At 39.6% G+C, this 19,151-nt stretch overlaps 1 protein-coding gene across 1 annotated transcript in view; it reads left to right on the forward strand.

Moving 5' to 3' along the window:
* NAV3 (neuron navigator 3) overlaps positions 1 to 19,151 on the forward strand; it is a 1,048,024-nt gene that overhangs the window by 1,025,859 nt on the left and 3,014 nt on the right. The window contains exons 31-40 of the mRNA XM_019514774.1: positions 2,199 to 2,296; positions 2,582 to 2,677; positions 2,980 to 3,148; positions 3,893 to 4,128; positions 6,667 to 6,821; positions 8,167 to 8,238; positions 8,687 to 8,883; positions 10,124 to 10,242; positions 16,112 to 16,315; positions 19,012 to 19,146. Coding sequence (XP_019370319.1) covers positions 2,199 to 2,296; positions 2,582 to 2,677; positions 2,980 to 3,148; positions 3,893 to 4,128; positions 6,667 to 6,821; positions 8,167 to 8,238; positions 8,687 to 8,883; positions 10,124 to 10,242; positions 16,112 to 16,315; positions 19,012 to 19,131 — 1,466 coding nt within the window. The 3' untranslated portion in view covers positions 19,132 to 19,146. The remainder of the gene's footprint in view (positions 1 to 2,198; positions 2,297 to 2,581; positions 2,678 to 2,979; positions 3,149 to 3,892; positions 4,129 to 6,666; positions 6,822 to 8,166; positions 8,239 to 8,686; positions 8,884 to 10,123; positions 10,243 to 16,111; positions 16,316 to 19,011; positions 19,147 to 19,151) is intronic.

Genomic DNA, 19,151 nt, shown 5'->3' on the forward strand with positions numbered 1-19,151 from the left:
CACCCCCCCCGGTTCCGCTGGCCCTGGCATAAACTGCTCCTCCCCAGTTCAGATTGCTGCTGTCCTGGGCATACATTTAGATCCTGTGCCTGGGAGTAGTTTACTCTGGTTCAAACTGCTCCAGAGTTTATTGCTTCAAATGAATTGCATGTGTAGATGCACCCAGTTAGAATCAGTTTAACCCATTTACTGTAGCATTAAATTCTGTGTTACTGAGTATTTCTATTAACTTTTATTTAACTTTTTCACTTTAAAGTGAACACAGCTTTCATCTACATACTGGCCACTAACAATTTATATTTTCTAATACCATAGTGTTTGAGGATTGTCTTCTCCCTACTGCAAACCTTCTGCACTTATTGAATAAACTGACCAAGAAACAGGAGCAGTGTCTCAAACATCAGAACCATAAGTATAGCACAGACTGACACTCATTAGTGTACATCTGTAGAAAGTATAATGCAGTCTTTGGAACTAATAATAATGTGGCTACTAATTATAGAGAGTCCAGGCAATAGGACAGCTGGGAAAGTGCCAAACTGCCTGACAATAATTTGGGTTGGCAGTTAGTCCTCATATCTTGCCAGTCATTGATTACATGGGCATTTGAACCTCTCTTCTCATTTAATGTCAGACTTTATATGAAAATCAGCATGTTTTCCTTTGCATTCCAGCCATCTTACTGCCAGGTTTAACTAACAAAATGGATGATGTCCTGTGGTGCCTTAACATATCAAGATATGTTGCATCTATTGCAAACAGAATCATTCGGCAGCAGGAGGGAAATGTCTAATTTGTGCTTTTTCCTATCCCTACTTCAAAGGAAGAAGTCCCCAATACCAGGGTTGAGTTTCTGCTAGAAAAGTATTTCATGAATAGAAGTTGTGATCACATCTGAAAATCTTTTGATTCTAATTAAGGCTGGCATCCTATCTATTAAAATACAACAGAAAAATAATGGAATGGTTCAGCATGTTCTTTTAGTACATAAGTGAAATATCTTTAAGAACAGAAGGGAATAATGGCATATAAAGAGAAGAGGAGCATCCTACTAAACTATGTAACCAATATTTCTTATCAGGGTATGTGCCATTTCCTTAAAGCAGCTGTGAGTTTGTAGTGTATGAACTTTCTACCACCAAATTTTTGTGGTGTCTTTAGAGACTAAGAGATTATTAATAAGAGGTTCTTGATCTTTTGCCAGGTTAAGCATGTTATGAGCAGAATCAAGGGAATATAACGAGACCCTAATGAGTGAAAGAGATTTTGAACTATTTGAACAGATAGTGAAAAGCACCAAGGAATAGAAGCTTTCGTTAGAAAATCTTAGTAGGGAGAGAGCATTTTTGACTTTTTGGGCTAGTGGTATGAACCCAGTCTTTAGCAAAAGAGCATTCTTATTCCAGGAGCTAGTGAAGAAGCAGACCTAAAAACATATGCTGTAGGCTGAGTGGCAGTACTTACTACCAAGATCACTGTAAAGGGTCCCATCACCTGAATGCAGTACCCGAATGCAGTTTGTATTTATGTTGAATACAAAGCACTTTCTGGGGCAGGGTTTCTCCTCCTGCCTCTTTTTTCCCCTCCTAATTATATTGCTAGAACAAGAAAGTAATTGAAAAATAAAACCTGCATCATGGGAAAAATGTGGGCTTTTGTATGTGATTGTGGCCTGTGAGTATAAGATAAAATCAGTTCGGAGGGAAAGATGAAATACTGTATTGGTATTCTAGCAGCAGATGTTTTGACCTAAGTATTTGCTGCCCTTCACCTGACATTTAAAGGGCAAATTGAGTACCCAGAGGTAGAATGTTAATCTGAGTTCTAAATGAGGGACTCATATGGATGCATAGAAATTTTGGACATGCTTCAGTGAAGAAAGAAAAGACAAAACTGTACTGAAGTTATGTACATATATCTGTCAGCCAGTTCAGGATTCACATAATCATCATTAGTTACAAACTTTAGTTGCCTCCAACAGTAGACAAATCATTGCTTTTTCATTGACAACATTAGTGCATATGAAGTAAGTAGGTGTTAAAATAATTATGCTGCAGATTGTCTGGATGGCAGATTTCTTATTAAAAATAAAAAGCACCCAACTTGGAATAAACATTTAAATGACAAGCAGAACAAAGCTGATATCACTTGTCAGGTTTATCACATTCTGTAAAATGTGTTCACTTCGTGTGTTGCAGATATTTTATTGGAGGATATTGCAGATGGGGGCCTCCATAAAGAAGGCCACAGCGTGAAAATTTTAGTCACCATAAACAAGGGCTATGGTCGAGCGAAGGTAGGTTCATTTTCCCCAAATCCTAGAATTATAGGCTCTTGTGAATGCCACTGCTACAGTTTAAAAATGTCTGAGTTGAAATTTTATAAGTTTTCAACCTTTGATATTTTAAAAGTAAAATCAGAATAATTGTCTTCAAATTAAACCTGTTTTTGATATGTAAACTATGAATAAGTTACAGTATTGTAATTTTAGATACCCTTTTTAAAAATTGGAAAATAGAAAAGGTGCATGTTAGCCACTTATCTTAGCATAGTTTGTGAAATTGCTCTCTTTCCCTTGTAGGATCAGAAGATGCAGGCATATCTGATAGGCTCCATTGGGGTTAGTGGGAAAACCAAATGGGACATTTTAGATGGTGTAATTAGACGTCTCTTTAAGGTGAGGCATTTAAAATGCACTTGATTTTTTCAATCCTTTTTTTAATCTTGCTCCTATACCATTTTCTCTGCCTGCTTAGTTCTGACTTGCTGGGTTTTATTTTTTTGGTCATGCAGCTTAAGATGCTCATTAACTTTCCTTTTAATGTTTTTGCTCTTTTTTTCTAATATATGTATGCTTCGTAACTGAGTCTTGTAATGGGACCATCCCTATGCACCTAGGCTAAAGTGTGTGTTTTAATGAGCTGTCTGCCATGAAATTGACCCTATGTGCTTTTATCTTGTGTGTACATGTAATTTTAGGAATACATTTTCCGAGTGGATCCATCTACTAGCCTGGGTTTAAGCTCTGACTGTATTGCTAGCTACTGTATAGGGGATATAATTAGAGCCCATAGCCTAGAAGTGCCAGAACTGCTGCCTTGTGGATATCTGGTTGGAGATAATAACATCATCAGTGTGAATCTAAAAGGTAAAACCACAGCAGGATTCTTTCAGAAATGTTTTTTCTCTTAACTCTATTCCCTCATGCCCTCAATTTTATCTTTTATATCTGAACTTTCTAAATTCTGTCCCCATTCTTTGGTGCTGTTTGTGTGTATGTGTAGTGTCTAGCACAATGGGAGCTTATGATACTGCTGAAATGAAATTAATATATATTAAACAGTGATATGGATAGTGTGGTTGTTCTTTCACTGGCTCCAAAATTGCAGCAAAGGACAAATCCAAAAAGTGACAAAATTCAAGGATTCCATTCAGAAATGGTTCTAAGTCATTCATCCCCACAACAAATATTTCAAATAGCTGTTGGGTTTTTCTATTTTGGGGGCCTTCCACAGGACTTTGCATATTTGGATGTGATAACTACATCCTGGTAACCCTTTCTGGTGCTACTTTGACCTTATCATCTTGAATGCTTGAAACGTTTGAAGCACAAATCTCTGCCTCACTGAGACTTCTCTTCATATTTACTTTGATTTTATTACTCCCACCCATTCTGTCATTCTGCTGCTGCCACTGTTTAATCTTTTTGGCCTACTGGAAGAAGCTGTGCACTTCTAGAGGTAGTGAAACCCTGCAGCAGGGTTTATATTCTATAAGAGTGTTTACCTGCTCTCATCATGTTATGAATGTCAGTGCTGAACCTCTGAGTACCTTAGATGTCACTTTTGTGGGGGTGGAAACAAGCTATTTTCTCCTTTTCTTTTATTCCCAGGAGTGGAAGAAAACAGTTTGGATAGTTTTGTGTTTGATACACTTATTCCTAAACCAATTACCCAGCGGTACTTTAATTTACTGATGGAGCATCGCAGAATCATTTTGTCGGGACCCAGTGGCACAGGGAAGACCTATTTAGCAAACAGACTCGCTGAATACGTAATAACTAAATCTGGCAGAAAAAAACCTGAGGATGCAATTGCTACTTTTAATGTTGATCACAAATCAAGTAAAGTAAGTTACAATTAAAAATGACAATCATTGCTAGCCATGCCATGATGGCGAAGTGTTGTTCCTATTAATTTACAATTATATTTCCTATTTTCTATATTTTTATGTAGAGACTGAACTTTTAATCACAATGAAACATGCGAACTCCTCTCTGTAATCTTAGTTAGTTAATTATAATAGTATAATAATTTATTATAATATTATATGTGCAAAAGATGAATTTAGGTGCTTGGTGCTTCGATTAAAAAGCTGAAGGAGCCGATATGAAGGAGCCGATAAATAACGTACCATCTTAACTCTCAGTCATTAGTGTTCCAGTAATTTCCCTGTCAGAAGAATTTGGATGTACAGTAGCATTAGTTAGACTTACATTTCAGTAATGGAAATGGTAACCCCAAAACAGTAGAAATCTGATGGTTAGGGCAGTGAACCAGAACCTGACACCTTGATCAGCACTATATAAGTATTACTTGCTACTGACCTCTCCAGAGTATTACAGCAGAGATACTAACAATGCAGTATTTAGTCAATGCTTCAGATCCTTCTCAGACTGAATAACACAGATTGTCAAGAAATTCACAGGCTTGCCAGATCCTCTAGAAATCATAAAATACACCTGTTAACCTGTTAAAGTAGATACAAAGTTATTTAGTACCCCAATAAATCATCAGTCAGACAGTCCATGTCTTTGTCTACAATGCCCTTAGCATTATCAGCACAACATAGGTTTAGAAGAGAAGACACTGGGGCTAAGTACAGACAGTCAAAAAGCCCGAGGCTGAATCGATTCAGTCTTTGCAGGTTAGTCTAAACTGCAGAGATTAAACTGAGAAACAGCTGGACAGTCACTCTGTTTTGATTCAGGTAATGCAACCACATACCTGTACTGGCTCAGGCCAGAAGCCAGGGGGGCACTAGAGCATGGCTGTCTGGCACATAGCTAGCATAGGCTGTGTGTTCACTTACTCTTCCTGCTACACCCCAGGTCTCTGGGATTACAGCAGCAGATTCTGCAGGGTTGCTCATCACTTCAGCTAGCAGGAAGTTTTTAGCAGGGCATGGCAGCTCTGTACTTGGGAGAAGGGAATTTTAATCCCCTTCCCTGGCCCCAGACCCGAGCCAGCATTTGCCTGGGGGTGTGTAGGGGGCAGACAGCACAGCCCAGGGCTGGAAAACATGCTGGGATGCTGGGGAACTGTGATTTAACTTGAACTAGGAAGGGGTCTGGCACAGAGGTTTTATAAATTGGCTTGACCCAAATCAGTTAAGTCTGATGCAACATTCAACCAGGTTTATCTTCAGCCATTTTGAAACTGGTTTATGTGCAGTGAACATCTGTTCTGTTACAGGTTTAAACCAATTTCTGATCACTTAAACTGGTTTATGTGCAACTTCTGTCCCTAGCCCAAGACTATAGAGTCAATTGGAGCACTATTCCATTATAAAAACACCTGTTTATATAGAGATTTGTGTTGTCATTTCATCTGGCAGGAAAATGGTCAAATTTATCATAATTATAGTAATTATCTGACAAGAACCTAGCTTTATCAGCTCCCTAGAAAATTGTGTGAACTTCTGTGCCTTGTGCTATCTTAAATTCATTTGACCAGAGGAACTTGTGATTTTGTAGTTAAAAAGAAAAAAACAAACATTTCCAAATGTGCTTAAATAGTACAGATGGTTCTACAGAACTCTACTTGGAAGAAACATGATTTTCCTACTGACGCACCTGGTCGGAGGAAGCCCGACATATTTATACACCCAAACAAAATCTTTCTGAAAACAACAAATAATATTTTTCTACTCTAAAAATATATATGATTTTGCTCCTACTGTTCCAGGAATTGTTCTACTGTAATGACAGTGATATTGCTGATCAAAATGCCACAAAGCCTACCAATATATATGTACTTCTTTCATCCTTTTTTCTACTTGTTTGAAGGTTAGATGGTGACTCACTGAAATCACTAAGGCAAAGTCTGTAACATGCAGGAAATGGAAAATCCCTATTCTAATACAGTGTAAATTGATACACGCTCTTGCTGTTATGTCACATGCAGTACTGTAGACAGAACACAAAGACAAAGCAAAAACTAGTAATTAGCTATGAGACTTGGCAACACTAAATTCTTAGGGGGGTTGTACCAATTTTGTTGGGATTGTAAGATGTGTTCTTTACCCCAAAATCTCCAACCCTCTCAAGGGCAGCCAGCTAGCTGGTTGACAGAGATAATAAATTAAACGGAGCCAATACACTTTATCAAAAGAACCATCAAAGGGGTTAAGCAAGTGCTCAGTAAGGGGAACTGATCATTAAACTGAATGCTCAGCCCATTGGAAACAGAATACAGTCTGTATTCCTGAGGAATGTATACATTGCCTTATCTAACAAGCAGGTCTTTTCAGGCATGGAGACTAAGCTGAGATATAAGCACTAGAAGAAATCTCTAAACTTTACTTTGTGCCTGTAACAGCCTGTCCCCTTACAAATGCCTCCATTTCATTCCTCTATTTTTCTTTTTTCCTCCAATTTTGTTTAAGGATCTACGACAATATCTAGCTAACCTGGCTGAGCAGTGCAGTGCTGACAACAGTGGTGCCGACCTCCCTGTAGTAATAATTCTTGACAACCTCCACCATATAGGTTCATTGAGTGACATCTTCAATGGTTTCCTCAATTGTAAATACAATAAATGGTAGGTAATAGCTCTTTGCCCACCCTTCTCACTTAAGTTTAAGCAATTATAAAATGTACTGTTTTGTATGATAACGTATCCTACAGAGAACCTTGCATTCTTTGAGCATTTATAGACATGCTTTTTTATCCCATGATGCGCCAGAGATCCACTGCTTTGGAGCAAGTCTGCTCTGCACATGAGCTAAGGCAAACTGCGCTGCAACATGTGCAGTTGTATAAGCAGTGAAATGCGTGTCAACACACAGAAAATGGCGGCAGTGCACTTTTCAATTAAAGCACTTCCAATGTGTTTTAGTTCAAAAGTGTACCATGGCCATTTTCTCAGCGCTGATGTGCATTTTGCCACTTATACAACTGCAAGCATTGCAGCACCAGGTGCTTTTCGAAGTGCTTGGCACTGCGGCGTTTGCATGTGTAAAAGTGCTATTTATGTCTAGATTGATTCATAACAGTATAATACCCATTTTTCAAGAGGGCTGCAAATTTTAAGTACGTGAATAATTCCATCCTTATTCAGTCAAGTACTTAAGTATGCTTCATTTGTGCATCTAACCTCCATTGATATAATTGAGATTTAGGTATACCATTAAAATTAAGTGCTTTACTGAACTGGGGTCTTAATCCCCTGCTCTGTTCTAATACATCTGTATCAAGCAATACAGGGTTTGCTAGTTCCAGTGTGTCACAAAGGTTATGGGAGGGTAATACCAGCCTTTATGGGGGAGTATTTTCCTGAGTACAATATGTACACATGGAACAGCAATGATTATATAGCAGGTACCTGTGATAAATTTGTCATTTATAGCAGCTCTGCAGTGAGCCAGATATTTAACTATATGTAAAAAAAGTGTGAAATATTCTTTAGATACAGTAGTATGTGGTTGACTGGCTGGTTTTCATGGTCAGGGCAGCATACAAATTATGAAGTCATTTGAACACAGATATTGGCTATTGTTAATTAGGGTATTTCTATTGTAAAAATGCCACTTATAGGGAATTCCTGTCATAAAATTCCTAATGTATTGTAAATTACTGCTCATGAAAGACACTGACTGCTAGAATTGAAGCACTAAATATAGCACAAATAATAAGGTATATGAGGACTGCTTTGCATTATTTATTTTTCAGCTCATAAATGGATGAAAAGGGAACCCCCCCAAAAATGCATAAAAATAGCAGCAGATTTTTTTAAAATTTGACACCAAATGAGACAAGCACCCCCATTTCTCAAAGATGGCTTTATGCAGGGTAAAAAAATTAAAGACTATTCTGTGGACAGCCATCCAGGTGGATTCTGTTGCAGTGAAGTCTTCTGCTAACACCATCATTTCTTCTCTTTTCAGTCCTTATATTATTGGAACTATGAACCAGGGGGTTTCTTCCTCACCAAATCTAGAACTGCATCATAATTTCAGGTAAATACACTTTATCCGTAATTTACCTATTTTTGCTTTGCAGGCCTCCCATAAAAAAGCTCTTTATTCCACCTTTTCCACAAACACTAATTTTAAATGTTATCACCTGCTAGAGTTGTCTCCCCTATTTGTTTCCCTTACTGACAGGTGCCAGTGTAAACTGTTTCCTTTCACCAAAAGAAGTAAAATACCTTTTCACCAACATCAGCTATCTGATGGTTTTCCACAACTTTAGAAAGCTGAGTCCTTGAGATCATTATTGTGCTGCCTGAAGTAGCACTGGGCAATAAAGAATGACTGAATAACCTTTGTCACTTATCCTTTTAATTGACTTTTATTTTGCAGAGTACTAACTTTAAACAGTGAGGTCCTTGCCTTGGTGTTTTAAAGGGAAAAACAATATTTGTTAATCTTTTGATTATTTAATATTTATATTTCTTGTATACAGGTGGGTGCTGTGTGCTAATCATACAGAACCTGTAAAAGGTTTCCTGGGCAGGTACTTGAGAAGGAAACTGATCGAGACAGAAATAGAGAAGAACATGCGCAATAATGACCTCATCAAAATCATTGACTGGATCCCTAAGACATGGCATCATCTCAACAGCTTTTTAGAAACGCACAGTTCTTCAGATGTGACCATTGGTGAGTCTGTGTAATGCAGCTAATGCTATCCTTTTCTCAATAAACACTGAAGTAAGGATAAAAATGGAACCTGTTATAAAATGTCACATTCACCTTTTAAAAATGTATGGTTTAAGCTGTGTTGGTCTAAGGGCATAGGCAGGCAAGGTTTTTTGGGTAAATCTAAAAGCTTTTATTAGACCAACTAAAGATAGTTCCTCAGCCTGATGAAGGGTGTTTGTACCCAAAAGCTTGCAAAGAAGAATTTTTCCAACCATTTTAGTTGAACTAATAAAATATATTGGATTTACCTAGAGAACCTTGCCTATCATGGTTTAAGCCGACGCTGAAAACATCAAAACGTTTTCTTCTTTTTCTTGAGAAATGTACCTTGCAACATTGTTACCTTCACCGAAACACATTCTGAAATCCTGCAAGAAAATTTGTTCTCCTGAGATTTTTTTCTTGGTTACCATACTACAGTTGCTATTAAAAGGTTATATATACAAAGAATTACCAAGATAGTGCTCTTTCTGAAGTTAGAAGTTTGCTTCTTTAACTATGCAACATAGTTAAAGCATTAGAAACACCTTGAATAGATGCAGTTATGCTGGCTCAGTGGAGCCAAAAAAAAAGATATACTGAAATAAGCGCATTCTTATCTGTATGCCAACATCTGCCTTAAGGCTTTTAATGCATTAGCTACATTGGCAGGAAAATAAAAGGGGGGAAAATTACACTTCATTGACGTTAGTTATGCTAGTACAACTTTTAAGTACAAACAAGACCCTGGAATTGTGGGGGAGGGCAAACTATACTATTTCATTTCTTAATTGGAAGTAAATTCAGAAAAATGCTAGCCCATAAATATCACATCAAGCATCCTCTCAAGTCCAACAGCCTTTAGGGGAGTGTGGCTAGGGCATGCCAGTTTCTGTAGCCAGTGACACAAAAGGTAGTGATATGGTCAGCATTTTATCATTTTATCTGGTCACTTTTGACTCCTCAGTCCACAGGACCAGGGGACCAGTTACAGCTAAGTCAGCTGTGGGCTGCCTTTGGCATGACTTTAGAAAGAGCTTGAATTCATACCTCTGAAGTCATAAACAGATGCCTTAACAGCTCTGCTACTGTGTCTTCAAGCCAGTTGCATTATAATTATTCTTATTTCAGGATTTCACCAGAATTACTCTTTCCTTAATTTGAAGACTATTTTTTTTTAAATCAAGTTTAATCACAAAAAAAAAAATTTGCTTTCCAGGTCCTCGTCTTTTCCTTCCCTGTCCTATGGATGTTGATGGATCCAGAGTATGGTTCACAGACCTCTGGAATTATTCCTTGGTACCATATCTTTTGGAGGCTGTAAGAGAGGGTCTCCAGGTATGTAAACAGATTAACTGACAACTACTTGCTTCCAAAAAGCCGTATTTTTTAGCTTTATTGTAGTCTCTTTCCAAGATGCATTTCAGTAATGTGCATGAGTGCTATAACATTTCCAACAATGATGGAAAAAAACCTGATTGAAATTAGTCTTGAACCCATTTTGCCTTGCTATTTCTCATTTCATGCTTTGGATTTCCATGAGATACCAAATGTTTGTCATAGGTCACATAGGTTCATTTCATCACTTGGATGAAATTAGGCAAAGGGAGCAGGAAACCAGGCCTGGCACTCTGAGGGCAGCCAATGCCTCTTGTGCAATGGCATATAACACTGTGATGTAACGCTCCCTTAAGAATTCTTCAGCAGTGCAGAAACAGGCAACTAACCCCACCCTACACACACTTTACACTGAATATGATCTTCTCCTCCCATGTGCTCCTGGAGCATGGAGGGCAGATGATACAATACAGGAAGCAGTTCTTTTGTGCAGGGAGAATTTTCCATTGGTTTTCTTCAGTTGGATTAAGCCAATAGCAGACTATAGCCAAGTTTGATGTAAAGGTTTGCCCCCTTTTTTGTTTTTAATTGTGTCGCTTCTGCTTTTCTGCTGTGATGTATTTATTAGTCCCTCTGGTCTCTGATTTCCTTGTTTCCCTTTGATTTTTTCCCTGTGGTCTTAACTTTCCTTCTTGCCCTCTTCTTCTCCTGTATTACTATATTGCTTATCCACAATGCCTGTAATAGCACTGTTCCCTTACCTGCAGTCCATACAGATCTTTTAGCACTGGATGCTTGCAGCATTTGAGTACCTTATGCTGAATTAATCTCATCCACTGAGATTCATTCTCTTACACTTACCACACAAAGTGCTGGTTTCTTCTCTGTCTGCCACCACACATTAGCAATGGGGGGCATGCTTTTTGGCAAGCATGCCACCAGTTAGCTGCTCACCTTTCCAGAGTGCCACCCCAATTCCTTGCCCCTGAATGATCTGCTGCTCTGCTTTTTGCTTCCTGCCCTGCACTCTCTTCCTGATGTTTAAAAGATGCACTCAGGGATGATAAAAGCCATAGCAGAGAAACTGAATTCATTCTTAGCATCAGTTTTTACCACAGAATATACGAAGGAAATTCCCATGCAGGATAAGTCCTTCCTAGAAGATAGGTCTAAGGAGTTGGATCACATTAAAGTGACAACAGAAGAAGTTTTGGAACAGGTTGATAAATTAAATATTAATAAGTCATCAGGACTATATCACATTCACCCAAGAGTTTTTAAAGAACTCAAAGGTGAAATTGTAGAGTTCTTGGCAATAGTATGTAACCTATAATTACAAATGACACCTGTGCTAGAGGACTGTTGGGTTGCCATCATAACACCCATTTTCCAAAAGGACTGTAGAGGTGATCCTGGGAACTACAGACCAGTCAATCTCACTTCCATCTCTGGCAAGTTATTAGTATCTATTATAAAAAAAAGAGAGCACTCACAAGGACAAATATGATCTGCTGGGGAAAAGTCAGCATGGTTTTTGTAAAGAGAAATCTTTCCTCACCAATCTGCTTGTGTTATTTGAAGGTGTTAACAAGCACATGGAAATGGGGGATCCACTTGATATAGTATATCTGGACTTTCAAAAAGTTTTTGACAGGGTCCCTCATCAAAGTCTTTTAAAAAAAACAAGTTGCCATGGCATTGGAGGGAAGGTTATTTTGTGGACTGAGAGCTGGCTAAAAGATAGGAAGCAAAGGGTAGGGCTTAATGTTTACATGGCAGGATGGAGGGAGGTTCAAATTGAGATCTGTGCTAGGTCCAATTTTGTTCAACATTTTCATCATTGACCTGGAAATGGGAATTGCACACTGACGTCTCCAAGTTTGCAGATGATACCAAATTATTCTGGGTAGTCAAGTCCCAAGCTAATGGAGAGCAGCTGCAGAAAGATCTCACCAAGCTAAATGAGTGGGCAAAATAAATGGTAAATGAACTTCAATGTCAACAAAACTGCAAGGTAATGCTCATGGGGAAAAATAACTTCAACTATAAGTACACAGTGCTGGGTTCTGAAATAGCTGTTAAAACTCAGGAAAGAGACCTTGGAGTCATTATAGATAGTTCTCTAAAAATATCAGCTCAGTGTGCAGTAGTGGCCAAAAAAGCTAATAAAATGCTGAGCATTATTACAAGGGGAATTGAATACAAAATGGAGAACATTATTATGCCATTAAACAAATCCATGGTGCATCCACAGTCTGAATACTGTGTACAGTTCTGGTCTCTGTATTTCAAGAATAATGTAGTAGAATTGGAAAAGGTATAAAGAAGGGCAACCAAAATGATCAGGGGCCTAAAGCCATATCTCCTTGCCATAGCAGGAGATACTAAAAAAGCTAGAACCCTTCAGTTTGGAAAGGAGATGGCTAAGCACAGATATGATGGAGATCTGTACAATTTTGAAGGGTGTAGACCAAGTGAGCAGGGAACTGTTATTCAAAATCCCAGAATACTAGAATTAGGGGGCATCCACTGAAATTAGTAGGAGGCAGGTTTAAAACTAATAGCAGAGAGCACTCTTTTTACGCAATGTATAGTTAACTTGTGAATTCATTGCCACAGGAGGCAGTAGAGGCAGATAGCATAGCCACATTCAAAAAGAGACTAAACCGATTTATGGGTGATAGATCTATTAATAGCTATTGAACGAATGGCTGGAGATGTTTCTTCTAGCATCTCTAAACCAATAATGGTGGATTCCAAGGCAGGTAATAAATAGGGGATAGATCCCAGGTATATCCAGTTCAGTGCTCTCCCTCTTAAGACATGCACTCCTACCACTGTCAGGGACAGGATACTGGGCTCATTGATCTGAATCAGTATGGCACTTCTTACATCTTTCTGCTGTTCTGCTTTCTGTCCTATCTGCTGTTGTGTGGCCTGGCTTCTCCCTGATCTGCTGTATGCCACACAAATGCTGCCTGTGCTGCTAGTGGCACACTTGCCTCAAGTTAGCCAACTCTGCTTTAGGCTTTTGCTTGTAGATAAACTGGTACTGCACAAACTGCACATGTCTGAAACAATCCTGCAGCCTGAAATTATTTGTGGTTGTCAGCTGATCTTTTTTTTCTAAACCTTTTTCTATTTAACCCCTTTTTGTTTGCTCTCTGTTTGTGTACTGTAATTTTGCATTCTATGGAGAGACTTGTCATGGAAAAGTAATTCTTGCCAAACATCTACTGATACAGCTGACACTCAAGCAGTCATTTCCTTGGTAGGATACAAGTTGCTATGAACTAGCCAAAGATATGATGCTGAGACAGTCGTTAGAAGCCCATTGTCTTGAAGCATCTCACTTTCCAAAAACTGCTTATTTTACTTGCAATCAAATAATGCCTGTGCCTTCTACAATAGTATGCCAAAAAGGTACAGGTATGCTCATTCTGAGATTAGTGGTGCTATTAAACCAGGGTTCAGAGGGATAAGAGAAAAGCAGTAGTGTTCTCCTTTGCACCACCCATAAATCACGCGTTGTCTGCTTAAGGTATTAAAATGAGTCATCTTCCTTGATTCTTTTGTTTCTTTCCTGAGCACCTTGATAATATTAAAATAGTTCTCATTAGCCTGGTACAAAAACCTAGAAATCATCTGTGCCACATTTGGGTCCATCATTTCCTAGATATAAGGGCTAGGGCCTTCCTTTTAATGAAAACTGCAGAAGAAAATGCTGGTTTTCCACAAACCATTCTAATTCTCTGATACTTTAAAGAGCTTAAAAACCATAACCATATTAACAGAAAGACACAAAATTCCTTCTGACTTCCTTGGTTAACGTTTTATTTTCCCTTCCCGAAGTTCTTATCTGAAGCATAATGAGTTTAGGAAAGCTGACTCTGAAAGACTCAAGAGTATCAGAATCTCTCTAGGAGTCTCTGAGCAATCTGAATATAAAAGAAGCTAGATTCACAAAGGGATGTAGGTGCCAGTCCATCAGACTAGATTTCAAACTCCAAAATTTAGATCTTCAGAACCCTGCTATCTAAATCTGGAGGCAGCTAAGTTCCCTAGGGTGCATCTACATGTGCATATTAATGTGACACAAACTCTGGCATATATGGTGCCAGAATTTATTGTTTCCAGGCACCGCATTTACATGTATGCCCAGGACGACCGCACATTTTGTTGTCAGAGCATCCCCAGCTGGAAGGGAGCCCCTGGGTCAGTCTGCTAGCCCAGGGCTGCTCTGACCTGGCTCAACATGCTCTGGAGGGACTGGCTGGGGCATAAGGGTGCTTCAGTGCAGAGCTAGCTAGCCAGCACCCTGAAGCGCTAGCCAACCCCATCAGCATGTACACGTGCATTGCTACACATGAAAAAGCTCCACAGCAGGATAGTACTTGAATTTACAAGTGCTATCCTGCTGTGGAGTTGATGAGTTTCCTGCAGCCTAGTAGGGCTGCATGTGTAGATGCTGAGACATTTACTACAGAGATAATTAGGCAACTGCAGTAAACATCTCATGTAGATGCGCCCCTAGATACCTAAATTTCTTCCACTAGGCATGTACAACCCGCCAAGTTTTGATACTGCTCGGCACCTAAATTCTGTTCTATGTTAAATGAGGTGTTTCTCTACCTATCTAACTATTCACAGAATTGGGGTAGGAGGATGTTGTTACTGCTTTTATTCAGTAGGCTATGGGACATGCAAGAATCAGACTCAGGTCCCTCCTTGACCTGATTTGGAGCAGGGATTTGAACCCAGACCTCCAGCTATCAGGAGAGTGCCTACTTGAAGCTGTTTCACTTTATATTAAATAATTAAATATTAACTGGGGCAGAGGGTTAGTGAGAGTGACTCTACTGTCTGGCAACTGCCGTATTCACCTGAGCCCTAGGTTCCAGTCTTTGCTTCAGATTGAAGGGGCTTGTACTTTTAGGTACACAGGGTAGACATCCACACACACACACACATGAGCTGTGGTGTGGCAGGGTGTGGGGGGAGAAGGGCTTCCTTGTGAAAAAAAGGACTGGCCTGACTTGGGCACTAATTCTGAAAACAGTTAATGGCTGCACATCCCACCTGGAGGGACATGTTTGTCTCCAGCCTGGACTTAGGTGTCTAATTTTCTGAGAGGCATTCTCTTGGCAGTTTTTAGCTTGGTTGCTTCCCCACGCAGCCTGTTGGGCTCTGTGACCACTGTTCTCAAGTGCCCAACACTCCCCACATATTCCATAAGGAGTCTGGGTGCTTTACATGGGGGATTATGAAATCTAGTATACAACAGGGAATTTAAGAAGAATCTTTGCAAAGCTAAGCAAATTTCCCATTGTGGATTTAGCTTTAAGTGATCTTCTTCTCCTAACCTATTAGAAATACACCTTGTTCAGCATTAGAAAGCCTTGATACAGCTCCCCTAAGCGCTGTATAACTGGATCTTCTTTCTTTCTATTCTTCATGGAGCCCTGGTTACCCATTGTTTGAAAATGAGGTCATTTAAAATAAGTTTTCATTACTTTCAAAACACCTTGAAAAAAGTTATTTTAAAACTTCTCTCCCTTTTTCCAAATGTTCCACTTCACATCTTAGCAAATCTCTTTTGAAGTTTCCTCTAGCTCTCAAGGGGGGCTGTTAAGTGTGGAGCATTCTGAAAATACAATCACTTTATTTAGGTGCCTAAATGGAAGTAAATTCTTTTGAATGATTGAATACATCTGTGGCTGATGAGCCCTTCTGAAATGTTGGCCCAACTGTTATGTAGTCCCTGCTATAAAAATGTTTAGATACATTTGATTTTTTTTCTAGTATTATGAAGAGCAATATATGGGAAACTGCAGACTGAATAAATATATTAATTCTGTCCATAACTTAGATGTATGGTAAAAGAGCACCATGGGAGGATCCTTCGAAGTGGGTAGCAGATACTTACCCTTGGAGTTCTGCATCTCTTCAGCATGACTGGCCATCTTTACTTCAGTTAAGGCCAGAGGATGTGGGTTATGAAGGTTATGCATCTGCAAAAGAAGGAACAACATCAAAGCACATTCCACAAAGTGACACAGAAGGGGATCCCTTGGTAAGAATGAAGCTTTTGAGTTGTGGAGAGAAGGAAGGGCTTTATAATGTGTTTGATCCTAGCAATGCAGAAGTTAAGGAAATAACAGCATAACTTGTCTGCTTAGCATTATTAAAAAGTAATTATTATTTATAAATTTGGGGCTGGACCTGATGATCTCTCAAGGTCCCTTCCAGCTTCAAAATCTATGAATCTAAGGATACACCATTATAACATCAGAACACCTTATACGCATTTATCAGTTATTCTCAAATGCGCCTCAATTTTTACAGCAGGAAAACAGAAATAAAGATTAAATGACTTGCCTAATATCCCACTGACAGTCACAGTAAGACAGGCAATTCAGTATCCTTCCCATTTCCAAGAACATCTCATGACAACTTATTATGGTGTCATTACTTACTGTATAAGAAACAAATTTGTTGAAAATGTGAAAGGAAAACACAGGTAATTACCATAAATGTAGTGTATTTTTGTATTTAAATATACCCAAAGATGTTCTAGTTTGCTATTACCTACTGTGATAATGGAATCTTAAATCCTTCATGTTATAGTGATATTCTTTTATACATTTCACTCTGTAGTCTGTCCTTACATTAATTCATGATGTGTGGGTATAGATACCCTGACCACAACTAAGCAAGGACAATATCCTGAGAAAGGGGGGAAACCCTGAAGAGAAAGGTTAAGTGGCAGGCTAGCTGGCAAAGGCTTGCAGCAGACTTCATACTGCAAGCTGGAGGAGTCTGCAGGCTTGTGGGGCTTACAGCTAGCTGCAGGTAGTCAGGGGTGATTGCAGGCTGCCTAGGAGAACTGGATCAGCTGCAGAGAATGCTGAGCTGGCCATAAGAAGTGAAAGGCTCCTATGGAGAGGAGTAGGGGGTAGAGACTGAGAAAGTGTTTGGCTTGTGGTGGCAGAACTGAGCCAAGAACTGTCCCTGAATCTGGCAAAAACCCCAGGGCTGCAAAGCTGGAGACAGAAGCACCATGAGACCGGGCAAGGAAACTCACACAGGCAAGAGAAGGAAGACTGCACTGTAGCACTCAGGGAGCAGCACAAATCTGGCTGCACCTTCTTGGGGCCTGAGGAGAGACCTCAGGTCTGCAAGTTCCCTCTCCTGGTCTCTCGGTACTGCTGCCTCCAGCCTTGCAGCTCTGGGTCTTTTACCAGACCCTAGGAGAGTCCTTGGCTTGGTTCTTCTGCTACTAGCCAAGCTCCCTCTCTTCTCCCTAGGAGTCTTTAACATCCTATGGCCAGCTAAGCATCCTCTGCAGCTGGCCCAGTTTTCCTAGGCAACCTGCTACACAGTACTTCTCTCGGGAAAATGCTCTGCACATCATCAGTGCTGAGGGAATGAATCCTTAGCCCCTGCAGGTGAGATAACCCAGGGAATTAGCTTACATGACACATACTTTCCCATTCCATAAATACAATAGGCCTTTTCACACTTCTGCATGTGTACCCTGAATGAACTTCTTACCTATGTCTCCCCCATTCCCTTCCACTTAGCAGTGTGCAGATATTTATACAGTTTTATCACAGCCCACTAAGAGATGCTGAGGCTTCTCCCAGTATTTGCTGTCTGGATCCTCTAGTTCCCCTAGATCCAGCACTTGCTCCTGAACCTGCTTTTAAACCAACAGAAGGGTGCATTTTGACTACATAGTCAGATCTCCAGAACATAGAATTTTAGACTGGTCTCTAAAGAGAGATAAGATGAATAGCACAGAGATGCACTAAACTGGGGACTTCAGACTACATGACAGTGTCCATAATACTATGTTTAAACTTTTACAAAAAGAAGTCAATTGTGCAGGCATGTGCAAGATTTAAGGGTCTCTAACCCAATTTGAAAAAAAACAGTTTGCTTTAGCAAAACACCCTTCCTTATTTTCTATCGAATAATTATTGTTACAATAGGAGTTTATCGTTCCACTCAGTTGAGGCATTGCTTTTAAACTGCATTCACGTTGAACACCTTGATGTGAAGAACACTTGATAGATACAATCATCATTGTTTTTATTTAGAGTTAAACATCAGGCATCCAAGCAATTTTCTGAGGCTGGCTTTCCATTTTAAGGGTTTTTTTTTTTTCATATGTACTAGTCTCTGATAATATCTAAATTAATTATGTTGATGCCTTGCCTCTTCTCAGAACTGTGGTCTGCTGTTTCTGTTGCTATTCCTCCTGCTGAGGTCAGATCCTGAACAGCAGATGGTGCTCTTGTATGAAGCAGCTGGCTTCAGCCCACCCCACCCTTCTCCCACTCTTTCAAAAGGTGTATGTTTATGTAGTCATGTTTTTAGTTGCTTTTCTATTGTATTCTGCTCCACCAGCCACAAAATTATTGGAGGCTTGACCGTCTCCAAATACAGGCCCAGATGTCCAGCTACAAAATGGTTTCCTTGCCCTGTCATTATTGCAGCTGCAGCCATTTAATACCACTGAATTATAGAGCTATCACAGTCCTGTTATATCCCTACGGCTCTTGATGCTCATACATGTATTTAAACGACAGAAAGCACCAAAGGTGGCGCAAGCCAGGAGAAGCCATTGATATTTCCTCCTGCCTGAGATCAGTTCACCTTTTCTTTCATCCTAGGTTACCTATGCCCTGTATAGCAGGACAGCTTAATTTTTAACCATTAACTGCAACAGTGATTATACAAATATTGCTGTAACTTCTTTTTCAGATGAATATGCTAATGAGGCTCCAAGAAGCAGCCAATTACTCGAGTGCACAAAGCTGTGACAGTGATAGCACCAGCCACCATGACGATATTTTGGATTCATCCCTCGAATCAACTCTCTAGACGGGGTGGGGGGGGGGGGA

Source organism: Gavialis gangeticus, unplaced genomic scaffold, assembly GCF_001723915.1.
Source record: "Gavialis gangeticus isolate Ggan-Ray unplaced genomic scaffold, GavGan_comp1, whole genome shotgun sequence".
NCBI lineage: Eukaryota > Metazoa > Chordata > Crocodylia > Gavialidae > Gavialis > Gavialis gangeticus.